The sequence below is a fragment of the Acanthaster planci genome, linkage group LG10 (genome assembly GCF_054643075.1).
Source record: "Acanthaster planci isolate LZ-2023a linkage group LG10, COTS_SCS, whole genome shotgun sequence".
NCBI classification, from domain to species: domain Eukaryota; kingdom Metazoa; phylum Echinodermata; class Asteroidea; order Valvatida; family Acanthasteridae; genus Acanthaster; species Acanthaster planci.
Window position 1 is genome coordinate 11,677,469 of NC_141786.1, and position 15,916 is coordinate 11,693,384.

The 15,916-nt window shown below is 40.2% G+C and overlaps 1 protein-coding gene across 3 annotated transcripts in view; it reads right to left on the reverse strand.

Annotated features, from left to right (window-relative positions):
• Positions 1–13,168, reverse strand: part of LOC110989836 (cell adhesion molecule DSCAM-like) — a 29,394-nt gene extending 16,226 nt beyond the window's left edge. For 2 of the 3 annotated variants that reach the window (XM_022254496.2, XM_022254493.2), the window contains exons 1-4: positions 12,978–13,136; positions 3,392–3,535; positions 1,948–2,241; positions 462–788 (exon numbers count right to left, since the gene is read on the reverse strand). In XM_022254496.2, the coding sequence (XP_022110188.2) occupies positions 462–788; positions 1,948–2,241; positions 3,392–3,467 (697 nt within the window). In that variant the 5' untranslated portion in view covers positions 3,468–3,535; positions 12,978–13,136. Of the gene's footprint in view, positions 1–461; positions 789–1,947; positions 2,242–3,391; positions 3,536–12,977 lie in introns of all 3 variants that reach the window. The other variant, XM_022254494.2, reaches the window with a different exon arrangement.
• Positions 13,169–15,916: the final 2,748 nt, after the last annotated feature.

Consider the following 15,916-nt stretch of genomic DNA (forward strand, 5'->3'; position numbering starts at 1 on the left):
AATGAGTATTTTGATTGTAATGAAAACTGGCGTAGGCGACAGGGCCATCTAAAAACGAGAAAAAGGTCTCAAAGTAGCGAGTTGTACCCGACAGCAGCCCAAACAGATAAGTCAAAGATCGTACCTGAACTGGTTTCTGGGAGAGTACCATTAAACATGTTTAGCGTCCAGCACAGTGGAAGACGAGGGTCTGAACAGCCAAAACCTACAGTGACCACAGGCTGCAGGCCGACGGGAACATAGTGTGCCTTAGTGGTGTTGACCTATCTGCATGTACTATAAAATGTCTTCAGTGGGACACCATTGACGTAAGTTCACAACACTGTTTGGTGAGAAGGGGTGATTTTCCACACGCGGCACACCACTGTGTGGTGAGAAGGGATGGTTTTAAACACTTTACCTTTAAGCAAGACCATTTGTGTATTTTAGCTTATTTGCCAATAAGCATTAAATATATTTACCTGTTTTAGTTAGCTGTATTTCATGCTCGTCGTATGAGCCAATATTGTTTGAAGCTCTACACCTGTACATCCCGTAATCTTTGCTGGGCTTCACAGAGTCAATAGTAAGGCGACTCTTGACGAGGTATCCAACAACTCCATCCCCCCTAATGACATCTTTCAGAGAAATTTCTTCAGAGCCGTTGGTAGCAGTTATGATGGTTCCGTTTAGACCGTACCAAATTACCGTAGGTTGGGGGTTTCCCCGGATCACGCACTCCAAAGTTGCAGTGTACATCTCCTCTGCCCCAATCCACGTCCTGTCTTTATTGGTTATTGTAGGTCGATCTTAGTCATGAGTTCAAAAAGAAAATGATAACAATCAAGACAACCGTCTGCCAGTTCGAAAAACTAAAGATGTCTCATTTTTGAAGGACAATGTGATGAATTCTAATACAGTTTTGAAAAATAAGCCTAAATTGCCATGAAAATATTATTTTGTAGGTAAGATTCAACATGACGGCTTTTCCAAATTTGATTTCTCCCACCATATTCTTAAGTCTGTTACAAGCAAAAGCACAAGTATTTTTTTCAAACCTGGGAGTGAATCAAAAAATCCAAAAATGACTTTTGAATGAATTTTGGTAGAGGAGAGTTGGGGCAAGAATACATTTGTGAATTTCTTTATGTAACATGCTTGGTTTTCCTAGGGGTGAACCCTATGTTTAACGCTTTCAAAACCCTGGGAGTAAGAAAAATAAATTCCTTCCCAAGGTATGTTTGAATAATATTCAGACACTTAGGGCCAGAATGACACCTAGGGGCAGGCATTCAATTTGCCGGCAGATTCTGACAGTAATGAAATCTAGGCAATCAATTTGCTTGTTACAAGGGGGTCATTATTTAAAGTGTGGCTGCAACGAACCTTTCTTCGAAACAATTTTTCTGCATCCTTAAAAACTCTTAACAAACATTTGGTTAAATATACTGAAAAGAACACACTGGTAAAAAATACAAAATTATCTATGTTTTCCGGGACAACTGAGGGCGCTATTGCTGTGAAGTCATCTAGGGAAGACATGTTGCAGTGCGTAGGTATTTCAGTTCAAATTGTAAACCCAGAATTTGCTAACTGAAAGAATTTCTGAGAGAAGGATTGATGATTTCTTTTTGCTGTATACCTAAACAACAATAAGACAACGCTAAAAACTAGAAAACATGGCGGAGGAAAATCTACAAAAACGTGGGACTTCTTGTGTGCAAACCAATGTAACATTTTCTTCCTCAAATGACACCATAGTACCATGAATATGGAAATACTCATTAGCATAAAAACCAAAAGGCCATTAATATACCATTAGAAATAGTGAAACCAGTTGAAAATAAGGTGCATTTTTATAAGTTTGTCATAACAAACGTTGATCGCAGCTACCCTTTAAGCTTTGTTGAGGAGGATGACTTTGACGATACGTTAGATATTCTTTAATAATTTGCCCAAATTACTTACAATGGACCATGACAGGAGTCAAATTTGAGGACCTAGGCCATTGTTCGAAGTTTTGCCTTCCGTAACATAGGTACCAGCCAGTCTGGTTCCAGAGGACTCCTTCAAGCTCAAAATTGTGGCTGGTCGCTGCATAAATCTCATCACTGACTGTAGTGGTCCGGTACCAGAAACGGTGCTGCAACTCAAGCCATCCTCCAGAGGGTGGGTCGCTGTTGACGGCACAAGTGAGCGTGACGTTACTGCCCTCAAGGACAGGGCCCTCTGGGAACGTTGTTATGGAGACATTCCAAACTTCTGGAATAACAAACCAGAAAGCTGAATCTGGTTGATTGCACCCTTTTCTAGGTATGTTCAAGTGCAAACCCGAAGATTTGATCCGTTAACGTATGAGCCCTAAGTGCGCACCTTAACCTTGGAGTCATCTATCATATTTGCATAACAACACCAAAAGCACTGATAAACAGAAAGCAAATTAGCCCTACGCCTTTTTGCGATATTGTCCGTAGACCTACCCGCATGTGTTTTGAGTACAAATTACCAGGGGAAATCGTAAGTGGTCCACATATGGTCGTCACTCGGATTCCATATAGTTATCTCCAGCTTGACCAATTTCACTCCACCAATAAAGACAATAAAGAGACTCTCCAAAAATGCACATGTAAGCCTCCACTCATTTACAATATTCATTTGTTTTTTTTCTGCCTTTTGTATTGTAGGTCACTCTGCAGTCTGTCCAGAAAAGGCCATACACTGCCTGTTTCTCTGTTCAGTGAGAAAGTGAACAAACTGCAAACACAAGAAGATGACAGAGAATTTGACGACGGAAGAGTGGCAAGCGGTTGCCAATTGCAACAACAGGCAAACCGCGATTGACAAAAATAAAATTGCTTAAAATATTGGAATGTAAGGAAGTTTGCAACCTGGAGGTGCACTCATAAGAATTGTTAGTGGCTAGGCCTTGTCCACCATGACGTAAAGGCTACCCTCTCTAAGACCCTCTCATTGTGTGAATGCACCTCATTTCACATTGTTGGGTTCGAGGTTGAGTTTGGAAAAAGAAACCAAATACAAAAAAAGTTACCCCAAGGTCAACAGCTGCACGTGACGTCTCAATCAGGCAAAGTTCAAATGAGATTGAGGCCAACCGTGAGAGCAGTAGCCAGAGATCGAGAATCATATCTTGACTGTCAAACTTTACAGGAGTTGCTGTTCTGTGGTGTTTCAAAATTATGTTTCAAAACTACGACGTCCAAGTACGTCGTTAGGAAAACGGAACAACGCTGTTTAAAACCAGGACATTTGCCTGTCCGTTTACAGCTCAACGTCAATTTTTCCCGTCGCGGCCATTGGACCAGCATACGTGTCTACTACTGATTTTAGTGCGATTAAAATTATGCATTATATACTGATTTGTGCTTTCCTCTGTAATCGTAATGCAACTTACCTTGCGGATTAGCGTTTGTACGGGCGCAGATTTGAGCCAATAATATCACAACTGCTGTGTACGTTTTGCACGTCATTCTGGCAGCTGTGTTAGTTGCTCGAAGGTCGCAACTCAAGGGCAATGAAATTCATGTGGAATTTGGACCTGTGGCGATTGACGTAGAACACCATGAATAACATGAGTAAATAAGCAACCACATCACTGTTGACATTCTAACACACACTGTAAAACGTAATAAGTGTGATTACGTCTGGCAACCACTAGGCGGTTATGTTGGAAGCAGGTGTGATCCATTGATGTTAAAGAGGCAGGTGAAGAAACTCTTCCTTGCTCCATTGTAGCCTGTAAACAGCATTCCTAATTCCAAAGAGTGAAAATTAATCCATTTGAGTGAGAATTCAATCCTTTCGATAGAAATTGAAGACCAGACGAATTGGGCCGAAATTTCTTCACTCCAAAAGACTGAAATTTTACTCGAGTTTCTTTTGGAAGGGGCTGTTTTCACCCTTTCTCAGCCTAAATTCAGAGTGACTTTCATTCTAAAACGTATTGTCCTTAACTTCAATCTAACCGACTTAGAGAACTGGTGCACATGATAAGACGATATTTCAAAATCAACATGGAAAATGGAACAGCTATCCTATTTATTATCGAAAATAGTAAAAAAAAATGGCTTTCGCAAGTCCCCTTTTCGCCGATTTCAAAACCACTCATCATGCATTAATCCTATGCCGGTAACCCCAACACGTCATTAGGAGATACGGCTGTAAACAGGTTGCATTTTACGCGAGTGCCGTTGTAGAGGCATGCTCAAAATGCAATGTTCTTGAGCCTTTCTCCACTATATGGGTTGTTCCATCCATCGGTTCAAGTGAATGATTTGTTTCGTTTTACTCATGAAATAAAACATACACCGTTCTTTTACAGTCTGTAGTTTCAGATTCGAATCTCGTACACTGAGACTTGGTCTTGAGTTTTCCTGTGTCATTATGAGTTTGTTTCTGCATTCAATTGAGGACCCTGAACAATAGAGGACAATAAGGTCCCCGATCGGCAGAGGGTCCCCGATTCGATTGACAACTGTGTACAAAACATATGGGTGGTCTTCTAAAAAAGTTGGAGTACAAACAAAAGAGGAACAATTGGGGTCCCCAGTTGCAGGTAAATACACACTTGTGTGTGTTGAATGGATCACTCCTCGACAACGCTTTAAGGTCTAAGATTATACAACCTTACCAGAATGGCTCAAGAACATTACATTTTGAGCATGCCTCTACTACGGTACTCGCGTAAATGAAATGAAATGTTGCAGATAAGCAATGTTTCAAGATTGTTTGGAGGACTGCTTCGACAAATATCCAGTGTCTGCAAAAGTACTGCGTAGTTCGGAAAGCTACACGTATGCCTGGCCAACTGCCTGTATTGTGTTGCAGCTGCTGGTACGTTGTGAGTTTCCGTGCTGCTGAACCAATGTCAGGTTTGTGACTACTGCATCAGCCCAGAAACACTGACACGTTCCGACATTCATCAACAAGTAAACCACAATTACTGTCATGGGAACTGAATCTACTCACTTTCACAAGAAAAACTGGCTCGTATATATCTCTTCAACACACCCACCTTAGATATGTATATCTGTGGGGTATTTCCTTTGTTCTCGTGTTCAAAACTCCCACACAACACGGGAAAAATTCAGATTACTGCCATTGCAACTAAATTCAGTTTCCTGGGTTGAAATTTCGACCATGTGTCCCTTATATAAAACACTTCAATTTGCGAGGAATGAATGGCACTTGAAAATTCCTCCTTTTTGAGTAAATTTAAAATATCTATTTCGTGAAATTCTTGTGAGGTACCACTTTAGTACCCCACAAGGATCAAAACTGGCCTTGTGGGGTATCTTCAATTGTTCCGGTACCCCACAAGGCACTATGTACAAGCGCAAACAAATACGCACGTGGGTTGCCTTTTTGTTTAAGCTTCACATGCACACACATACAAGTAGCCTACGATTCAGCCTGAGATTCAAGTCTCAGTACTATACTCCTACTACTACACTCCTACGCTAAGCGCGTTATTCTCCGTGACGCTTCCACTGCACGTGAACACGAGTGCACACCCACACGTATGCCACGCAAATCAAGTTCTCCTGCACCTTTAAAGGGGATGAGCCGTGCCGGGAAACGTTCTTGAAAACACGTCTGAATAATTTCAAAATGTGCGGAAATATGTTAAAAATTATAGTTTGCACGACCCCATTTCACTTCCTTCGGGGAGCAAAAGCTAAACAATAGCCGTCAGGTACCGAAAGTTATCTGAAAAAATTCCCCAAAATCGTGACCTCATAGGACGCAGTCCTTTATCCGGTGACTGTTTACTGTTACGCGTAGACATGTAGACATATACATGTAGGAGCGTTAGCGTGTGCAATCATGTCAGACTCAAGCGCTGATAATTCCAGCATTAATGATTTTTCCGATCACGATCAGTTGTCATGTCCATTTGACAAGGAAAGCTACATTGAAGGAGTTGATGAGGCACGGGAAATATTGCCTTATCAGTTCAAACAAGAATACACGCAGGAAGAGATTTAGCAACTAAACTAAAAATGGCGGCGACCCAGAGGATTGACAGCAAAACGCTGACTGGTCATGATTTTTTTTCCTGCACCATTTATAAAATGTGTCTTTCTGAAAAGATGTGATTGTCCTACCATTAGCTATTCGATAGCAGTATAGTAGAAGCAGGTTTTTTTCCAGATTATACGCTAGCCTACTTTGTCAAAGTTGGTGATCCATTTGCGACATTTTTTCACTGTGCACTGCGAGTTATTTGCTTGGCATCGACGTGTCGCGTGCGTGACGACCGTGCGGCATTATTTTAACCGGAAAATAGTCCACGTGCATCAGTGCAAATTAGTCCCATTTTACCTCGTAAGCGTAGTACACGTGTGGTTGTACATGTACTGTACTTGTCAGTGCTGGTGTGTGTACATAAAGATGCAAATGTATTTTGAGCCATCTGATTGTGTGCCATCCACACATCTTACCCGCAAACGCTGGCGTGAAGAGTCGCTTGGGAATCTAAAACGCCAAAGTTGTAGATTTAATGACACAAAAGAGGGATAATCTAAATTATTGTATATAAGACGGTTGAAAATTATAACATAACGCCAATTTAACCCATTGCCTTTAACGTCTCTTACTCCTTCATTTTTGAAAGAATCTCACGTTTCTTCTGACCAGCTAAGAGTAATATTTTAGCTTGAAGCATTTTAGGGATTAATGTACAATATAGTGCAGTTTCTGCACTATATTGAGTACATTTGGGCAGCAACAATGCATGCTTTCATGTATTTTCACGCATGCTTCGTGGCATATATGTTGTGCCTTTCTTCCCATTACGTCATCAACCCCACACAAACACAAAGTCTGACCTCGTATGTTTCCTGCCTGAGATCGGCCCAGTCAGTTGTGGACAGAAATTGCCTCTTATTATTCTCGAGTTGATTTTAGGCAAATGAATGCCCAGCAAACACATTGATGTTTTAAAACGCGACCGACATGTTATGCATGATGTTTTTATTATATTTGTAGTGTAGAGGTCAGTCTGGAACAGTTTGACCTTTTCCCCCAGAAATAGGGCGACACAGCCTACCATCCTTTGATCTAAGGATTATCCCCTTATTGGCCAGTGCCACATACTGTCCATTGTCCAAATGGTTATACCCATTACCCGGCACCGCCCACATTCGCACCGCACACATTAAGTCGAACTTAAACAAATTCAACATGGTGGCTGGGACAATAAGAAACGTGTTTTTGCGAACTTTCAGCCCAAGTCACTGAGAAAACAAATTCAGCTTACCCAGGTGAACAGTTGAATATTATTTGAGAGTGTATTCATGTGTATTTCCGATATTCGGACATGATTTTTATTTTCAAAGGTCTTTTTTCAGTTTATCTTATCTCATATCAAGCGAGACTTTGAAAGAGAAATTGTGTAATCAAGCCCACCCATTTGGCACATTCCTAATTATCAAAGAAACTTAGGACTGAGTTGAATAGGAATTCTATTCGATATGGCAGTAGCACAAAGTTTGAAACAACACGCTGCTTCTACCTTACTTAATGACAAAAACACGGTAGACCCTGTCGAGCCAAAATTCTCTGCTTTGCCAAAACCAATTTGCCGAGGCAAACTGGTTTCAACCAATATGCTTTTACCATGCCAAATACAAGAAATAAAGTTAAATTGTGTTCGACACGACGTTGGAAACGGGTCAAACATTCTCTTGTCACTTTCAGTCTGAGCCACCATGCAGCATGCAAGTTTTTGGTGCATAGGCCAATTACGCGATTGCCGTCTACCACATTGTTGCCTGCGTTGGTCGAAGAAAATCGGGAATTTGTCGCCTGGTTGTCACTGAAAGGAGTGTCGCCCCGTACTATTGCAACTTACATCACAGTAGTTGCTTTTTACCACAGGATAGAGGATTGGCCTGACCCTACACGAGATTTCATTGATTCCAAATTGTAAACCGGTGAAGTTACGACTGCCAACAAACTTGAGCCCATTTCTTCAATAGTCCTTTCGAAGGGCTGTAGCGTTCTCCGTCACACAAACACATCAAAATATGACGTGGTCTTGTTCTGGGCGGCAACGCTCCGCGCCTTTATGGTTTCATGCGAAGTGGGGAATTCGTCACGGTGTCGCGTACTCATTTACAAGATTCACTCCGCACGAGAAGTGACATCCATATCGCCAGAGACAACACAAACTGACACTCAGTTGTGCGCGAGCTGATCCAATTTGCGGGCATTTTAGAGAACCGAGGTATTTTTGTTTTCACGAACTGTAGGCACCTAGTACAATGCTGCACTTTAAGCAAGCACTCCGTGCATTTACGTTTTCATGAACTAGAATAGATCTTAACTTCCCTATATCAGTTAAGACGACTGTTCATTAAATTTCTGTGCAATGCAACAAGTAAACGGATGGATTTGATTCATGTCACGTTGTTTTGACGAGCTTAAGTGTCAGTTCGTGAAAATGAAAATCAGTCTTTTTCACGTCGATTCCAATGTGTCAGTTCGTGAAACCCAAATTGTTAATATTGCTTTAATTCCAGTTTAGGCACTGTGTGGATCACGGGGATTCGCTTGTTGTCGAGTAAATCAGTCCTTGTGCTTCCAACCCCATGTCTACTGGCACGGAATTGGTGAAGCGGGGCTTAGTGACATCCCAAATTTACCGTATAATCCTGAAATATCTTACGTGAAAAAAATTGCATAACGTCTTCAATGGGTCTGTCAAAAATTTCTGCTCAGATAGTGTAGTTTTCAAGAAAACCAATTTTGTTCTCTCTTTTTCACCTTTGTCGGCCAACCATCATATAAAGAGTTCATGTCACTTTGCACATCACATTCTTTAACACGCGCCAGTTTTACGATGTTTCTTCTTTTCTGATGATAACTAGAGAATAAACCAAGAAGAGAGTTTTGAGACTTTCATCGTCATGTAAACTGACGTGAAAGTGTTGTCATTAAGAACGATCGCGCGCGCACGTGCATGATTACATAGGCCTACTCGTTTTGTTGTCAAGGATACGAGTCGACGGCGCTCCTGGATGAATTTTTTTTCATAAATCCTCTGTTCTACATTTTCGAGGAGGCGCATTACTCCAAGGTAAACTCATCGATTACTCCTAGCCATTGAAAACTGCTCCTTTTAAGTCAATGAGAACCTGTCATGCCTGTTTCCACCCTGACCCCGCGGATGTTGTTTGATTATTACAAGCTGCCTGTAATCCGTTGATCTTACGCAAGATAAATTAGAATATTGTTAATTTAAGCGTTGAAAATTTCGCACTGTTCTCTCAATTTTATACAGGGCAGTTGACTCAATCATGAAACAAGTGGAATGTAAGCTGCAGTGACTATTATACCTGCTGTTTTGTTTGGATTTGTGGAGTACAGTGCTTATAGTGGGTGGGTTACACTTGCCAACACATAATAACTCGCCCGCGAGCCCATTACTAGTGTATCCAGAGAGCAGGAGTTTTAAAAATCGTTAGGACCTTATCAAGAGTGGTTGCGGAGGTCCAACTCAATCGATTGCTTCAATAGCTTTTGACAATTGTTTCCAATTGTCAAAACAACAACGCACATAATACACGCGATTCCACAAATGTGCTTGAAATCCAAATTGAATTATTTTGTAAATTTCATTGTAAAATTTCATTCTGACGATAATTCACTGGTGTATCTGGAACGTAATCGAAAATAACATTATCTTCTTTGCGTGTTGCCGTTTCCAATAATTATTGGCAATGATTAAGCCTTGAACTATCATTCTGATGTGCAGTTTACAGATCCATTCTGGATACATATTTAAGGAAATTACGGTCTTAAATTACCTGGTGAATTTCATTGGTTATTTGTTGGTATAAATCATAGGTTATCTATTTTCTGTATCTTTCTTGCGTAGAGTCAAAACAGATCGGCATCCCTTTTGACTGTCCTTTTATACACCCTTATTACTGTACATAATCACCACTCCAGTAAATTATTGGTTAATACCAGGCGATAAAATAGCTTCACCCAGTGATTTTGTAATTCAGTGAAACCACTTGGTAACATATTCATAATATTCGACGGTAGTAAAGACCAAGCCGGTGAACTTGTTAGTACTCGAAATCCAAATTGCTCAAGTTCACGTCAGAAATCTCATATAGACAAGTTACCTTCCTAGATCTCGTCATCTACAAAGGCGAACGGTTTAGAACAGAAGCCAAACTGGACACTCGAGTAGCTATTTTAATAACTTGCTCGAGACTCGGCCCGCATTAAGTCAGTATTTGGTGGATGAACCAAGGGAGAACATAACCAAATGCGCACACAATGTATAGATTTTGAGAAAGCACTTGAATTCTTCAGAGATTAACTTCAAAAACTCTGATTCAACCATACAAATTTAACCCATCCTCAAAAAGGTGAGACTCAAATGAATTCCAGCAAGCGAAGTAAACGGAAAAGAGCCTGAGACTCCGGTTGCTTTCATTTTTTTCCTGCCATACTAAACACTAGAGCAACGCTCAGTGTTGAAGCAGGCCTTTCTTAAAAACTGGGATTTGATCAACCAAAATGAATATCTCAATGCACTCTTCCAAACCAAACCCTTCATTGCATATAAACGGTTTATATTTCATATAAACAAGAATATAAAGGATGACCTTATACGGTCGAGAATTCATCAATCTCCATTGTCCAGTCAAAAGAAAAAGAACTGGAGGTGGAGAACCTTCAAATCCTAATGAAACTCCATGGGGAAAAAATCGAAAGTGTCGATTAGGCATGGAATTCAACGGATAAAATAACAATAATAAAATAACAAATTGATATCCGCCTAATCCAATTATAGCTTAAAGAACAACTATCATACAGATTCCTTACCATCGATTGCAATGATTAAGTAAAAAGAACCAAAAATGGGGAATGATAAATTGTAGAAAAAGGCACAGAGTAGAGGTTTTTTAGCATTTTTCTTTTTTTTCTTAAGAAAAGGGCATTCCTTCATTTCGGATACTACCACATTTGGATTTTTCACTTCTTACTCAAGCATATATTCAAGAGTTCCAAACGTCTCCCACCGTTTTTTGTTACCTCATTATAACAAATGTTCAAAACCCTTCGGACGACGTGATAATTTTGGTATTATCCTTGCCTTAAGGTCTTTCTTTGGTGTAGCTTTGGTGGGGATCAAAGGGAGTCAAGTTACCAAAACAAAGCCTCGAAAACGTGTACAAAGTCAATTGGCTAAAAGAAATATTAAAAATTCAATAAAAATCACTTGATGACGTCATCATGACGTCATTGTTCTAGCCACATCTTTGAACTAAGGTCCTTCAATGATGTAAGTTTGATGAAAATGATGCGGAGTAAACGTGCACAAAACAAATGGGCTTTTGGTCAGAAGATGAAGAAGAAGAAGGAAAAAAAAAAGAACAAAACGAATGCTTTTTTGCACTTTGCGAAAAAACGAAAAAATGCTCTTTTTTCCCCGCCACAGATAAGAAACAAACAGGTGGGACGGCATAATTTCACTGGTATACGTTAATTCATCCAGTGAATTAGAAACAAAAGCTGCAAACGTTCTAGAATGAGCCTTTGCATCTCAGAGATCCGGATTCTCTGGGAACACTGGGCCGTGGCTACAGGCGTGGGTGTGCAGGCGTGGCATACATAGTTTGGACCTCTGCACAAAAGAAGTCCACATAATGCAGGGTGCGATGGCGTCGTGTGTTTTGACAAATGTAACCCACGCAGTATCGTGGCCGTGCATGACTTCCTAGCTAAGTGCGAGTACAGGTATATTGTACTTTCAAAATTAAGCAAAATTCACACGTTCTTTCTAAGACGCTCAACTATAACACCAATGCTGGTATCTCTACCAGTGTATTAAAGTTGACATCAACGTAAACGTCTCTCTATGCCAGTCGCAAAAAACTACTAAAATATCAGCAAACAGACCGCTTGTCCACGAAGCTGTATAAAATCAAATAGCAAGAAAGAAATGGGAGTGGCCCTGTTGATGCGAATAACAAATCTTACCCTCTGCCTTTTATACAAATCTAATTCACGGCAGCAATCTTCTTGGAATAATCCTGAGCCCCCCCCCCTTAGCAAAAGGATAATATCGACCAATCATTTCTTGAGAATTGCTTGCATGGACCGTTTCCCTGATTTGTTAGCCACAGAAACACTACGTTCTACTTGAATTTAAATATTTAAAAAAAAACGAAATTCATGGTGGCGGCCGAAATTCATCCACCATTGACGTCACATTTTTTCCAATTAAGATTTGTCTGTAGCCCTCGTTGACCGATTTCGATAAATGCTTGCGAAGAGCCTAGGCGGAGACTGAAAAAAGCACACAGAAGTTTTGCTAATTTAATGACATAAAAGAGAGTTTAATCCAACTTATTGTATATAAGACGGTTGAAAACTATCATACGACGTCAATGTAACCCTACATAGCCCATCCCCTTTAAGGAGACATGTATGATTACGCTCCTTCCCCATACACGTCCCGCAGGCGGTACGCTGGTCATTGGAGATCAGTTCAGCGGTATTCCTACGGAAACAAAATCGCGACGTAGGCACTACCCGCACTCGACTGATCATAATGCATGTTAATATAAACAATTTGCTAAAAGAAGAAAAGGCTTCGCATTCTGAGCGCCAGTGAGATTGTTCATTTACTAATGCGTCCTCCATTTCCATACACAGGGGGAGAGTGGTCAGACATTCTTTCAGGCGCATGCTATTTTAATTTCTTTTGTTTTTCATGTTGGGAGTGTCAGAAATTGAAATAGAAAAGGGACTGTGACAAGTCTATAATACAGACCACGGCAGATACAGCAGACCTGTGTGCTCATTTTGCCATGGTCTGTCGTTCAACTGTATTAGCCAATGCATAATGGGTGTGCCGGTCTGTTGCTAGATATGTCAGCCTGCAAGCAGGCTGAATACCCCCTACATCTGCAGGTCGGCAAAGTCATCGCATAAATTTGTATAAGACTTACCACAAGGCCATAGCAAACTCGTAACAGCTTTCCAAAATTGGCTTTAAATGTACCTGTTCTGCAGCGCGATGGCAATGACACTCACGATTTGTGTTGAGGCCATGTTGTTTCATGTACGTACCAATGAGGACTCTCAATGATTTGACTCTACGCAGGGTCTACCATTTTTTTTCGAGGGGCGGTCATTCAGCAAGTAGAGTAGCCTATATTTACATTTCTAAACATGCTACACAGTTATGCCACATCCTTCAGCAAACCACACCATATGAGGCGTTAACGTGCTCGTCTTCGAGTTGTCCTCCCGTCCTGATTCTGCGTGTTGTGCTCCCATCATCACGAAGGCGTACTAGTGTTTGAATCTGGGAGAGGGGATATAATCCTATCTTTAGATTTTTAATGGGAATGGTTCATCGGTTCAATTGGTTCGGGAAACCGATGTTCTTTTGTGTATGTGTTTTGTGTGTTTTTGTTTTGTGGGTGTGTGTGTTTAAAATTTGTTAGACTTTTTTTGCTTTAAAAGAACTGAAAAAAGAACTGGATAGGGCACTAAGTTATGAAATGTGTTCGATAAACGTGTATTTATTTATTGAACCTGCTGTGTGGCTGAATGGCACATGTGGAAGGCTGGCTACCTCGTTATGTGGCTGTATGGTTGACTGCAATGTTTGTAATAACAATAAACATTTAGCAGTGGAGTTCATTTGAGTGTATGTATGGTTTACCATATAGCTGCATGTTTGTTTACTCAAACGCATGGGACGCAGTTAGAAGAAAGATAGGTCAGTCCCAGTTCACCGCTTAACCCATGAACAGTATATCCCAACGGCGCTCTCGACCCTGAGAACACTCCACACCCACGCTTGAAGCTTTACGACAAGTGCAGTTTGTTCTATTCCTCACTCCAAGCTACGTGTGTGATTTACAAGATCATGGCTCCTACTAAGAACGAACCACCTGTGTGTGGCTTAATAGACCTAGTATTCTTCACCACAATAAAGAACGGCGACTCACTACATAAAATGATGGATTTCTGGCTACGATGTCTTCCAAGGAAGGCATATTGCATCGCAAAGGTTTTCTTTTGAAATTTTGAACCCAGACGTTCCTCACTGAAAACAATTCTGAGTAATTGATTGATTCTTGCGTATTGATATGTACATAAACAATGAACCAACAAAAAGGAGAAAACTGAGTCCAGTAAAAATACAAAAATGCCAGAATTTCTTATTTGCAAACCCATGTAACATTGAGGCTTCTTCCTGAGATGACATCATGAATAGTATCATCAGCATAAAAAAAGAAAAAGCAGTAAAGTATCTTTTGAAATATTGAAACAAAAGTTGAAAATAAGGTACCCTAATGCACAACGACTCATTTCCAAGGTTTATATTGAAAATAATTCATTGCAGCTATACCCTTTACACTTATTCCCTACACTTATACAGCGATTGCTACTGGGCAAACGTACGCTGACCATCGGCGCCGACCTAGCGGTTTCGGCCCTTCTAATAAGCCTTGCACACAACAACACAAAATAATTGCCGTCACTTAGTAAACCACACGCACCAAAGGCAGCTACTCCAAGTAAACAATATACCAAGCCTGAACTCGACAACAAAAAAGATGCTTACCTTACCGCTCCTCAAACAGCTTCTGTTGCGGCATATAATGTAAGAATCGATCAATAATGTAATACGGGCCGACAGTGTAATAACAATTGACCAATAAATGTAATAACCCAAGCGACCCACAATGTTATAAAAATCGGCTGATAAACCCAAAACCCGTCGATCATGTAATAACAGTTGATGCTTTGGGGGACTTAGGTTTCCTTGGAGTTATCCCTGCTGATCCCTCTTATAAAAACTACATAAAGCTGAAAAACAAGCCATGTGTCTATGAAAACAAGAACAAAATCAAGTGGAAAATGAGGGTAGCTTGAGCCAGGACGAGATTTTGACAGGTATGTGTGCAAGGATATTTTTTTCACTTTCGTCTATTTGCAAGGCTAGAGGTTATTAATCACAGTATATACTGTTGAACTGAGAGGTAAGGATGCTGACTTGCCAGGGTTCACTCAGGCTTGTTTCTCAGAGAGTATGATATTCATTCTGCCAGGCGGCGATAGTTTGTGTACTATTAATAAGGCCTACGTCCTGTAAGTCTTAAGAAGTTTACGATGGTGAAAAATAAAGCAATATTGTGCATACCGTTTGGTTTTTACAGGGTCATTTATTGTTCGATTTGCGTACAAAACCATAATACTTAGTCCTATTTAAAAGGAGTGATCAGTGTTTTATTTTTATTTATTTTTTGGTTACCAGCACTTTTCGAGGATCACATAAATTATACTACTTTATGACAAGGTATGCATGAAACATTAATTTCTTGAATATTTCATTGAAACATAATTTAAATTCATAAACAATGTTCATTAAGGCTGTAATGTGTTTGCAGATTTGTATTGTTTCTTTATATTGCTACTGTTCCCCGTCTCCTTACATACTCTTGATTTAGCGAGTGTGTGGAAGAAGGTATAAAGGCCCTTCATTCTTATTTTATTAAGTGACTTATTTTGACTAATTATTTGCTGGATATTCTCCACAGATATGCCAAAGAATGCCTTATTTTTTGCGTGTAACTTTCGTACCAGGCTTTAAGGGATACATCTTTAATGTCACGCAAAATGTTAACTGATGACGTAATCGTAACATGATGTCAATTTTCTTCCTGAATACTTCTCTTTTTTCGCTATTTGCAACCCAGTGGGACATGTACTTAAGGGATGGAGATACATGCATAGAGCTTTGAAGTTTTCAAATGCCAATCAAGCCCAATTGGTGACTGTGCTGTTAATTGAAATCACCTCAACACTAAATAAAAGAACAAGATTTATTTTGTAATGAGGTCACCATAATTCATCTGCATGTTATATATAC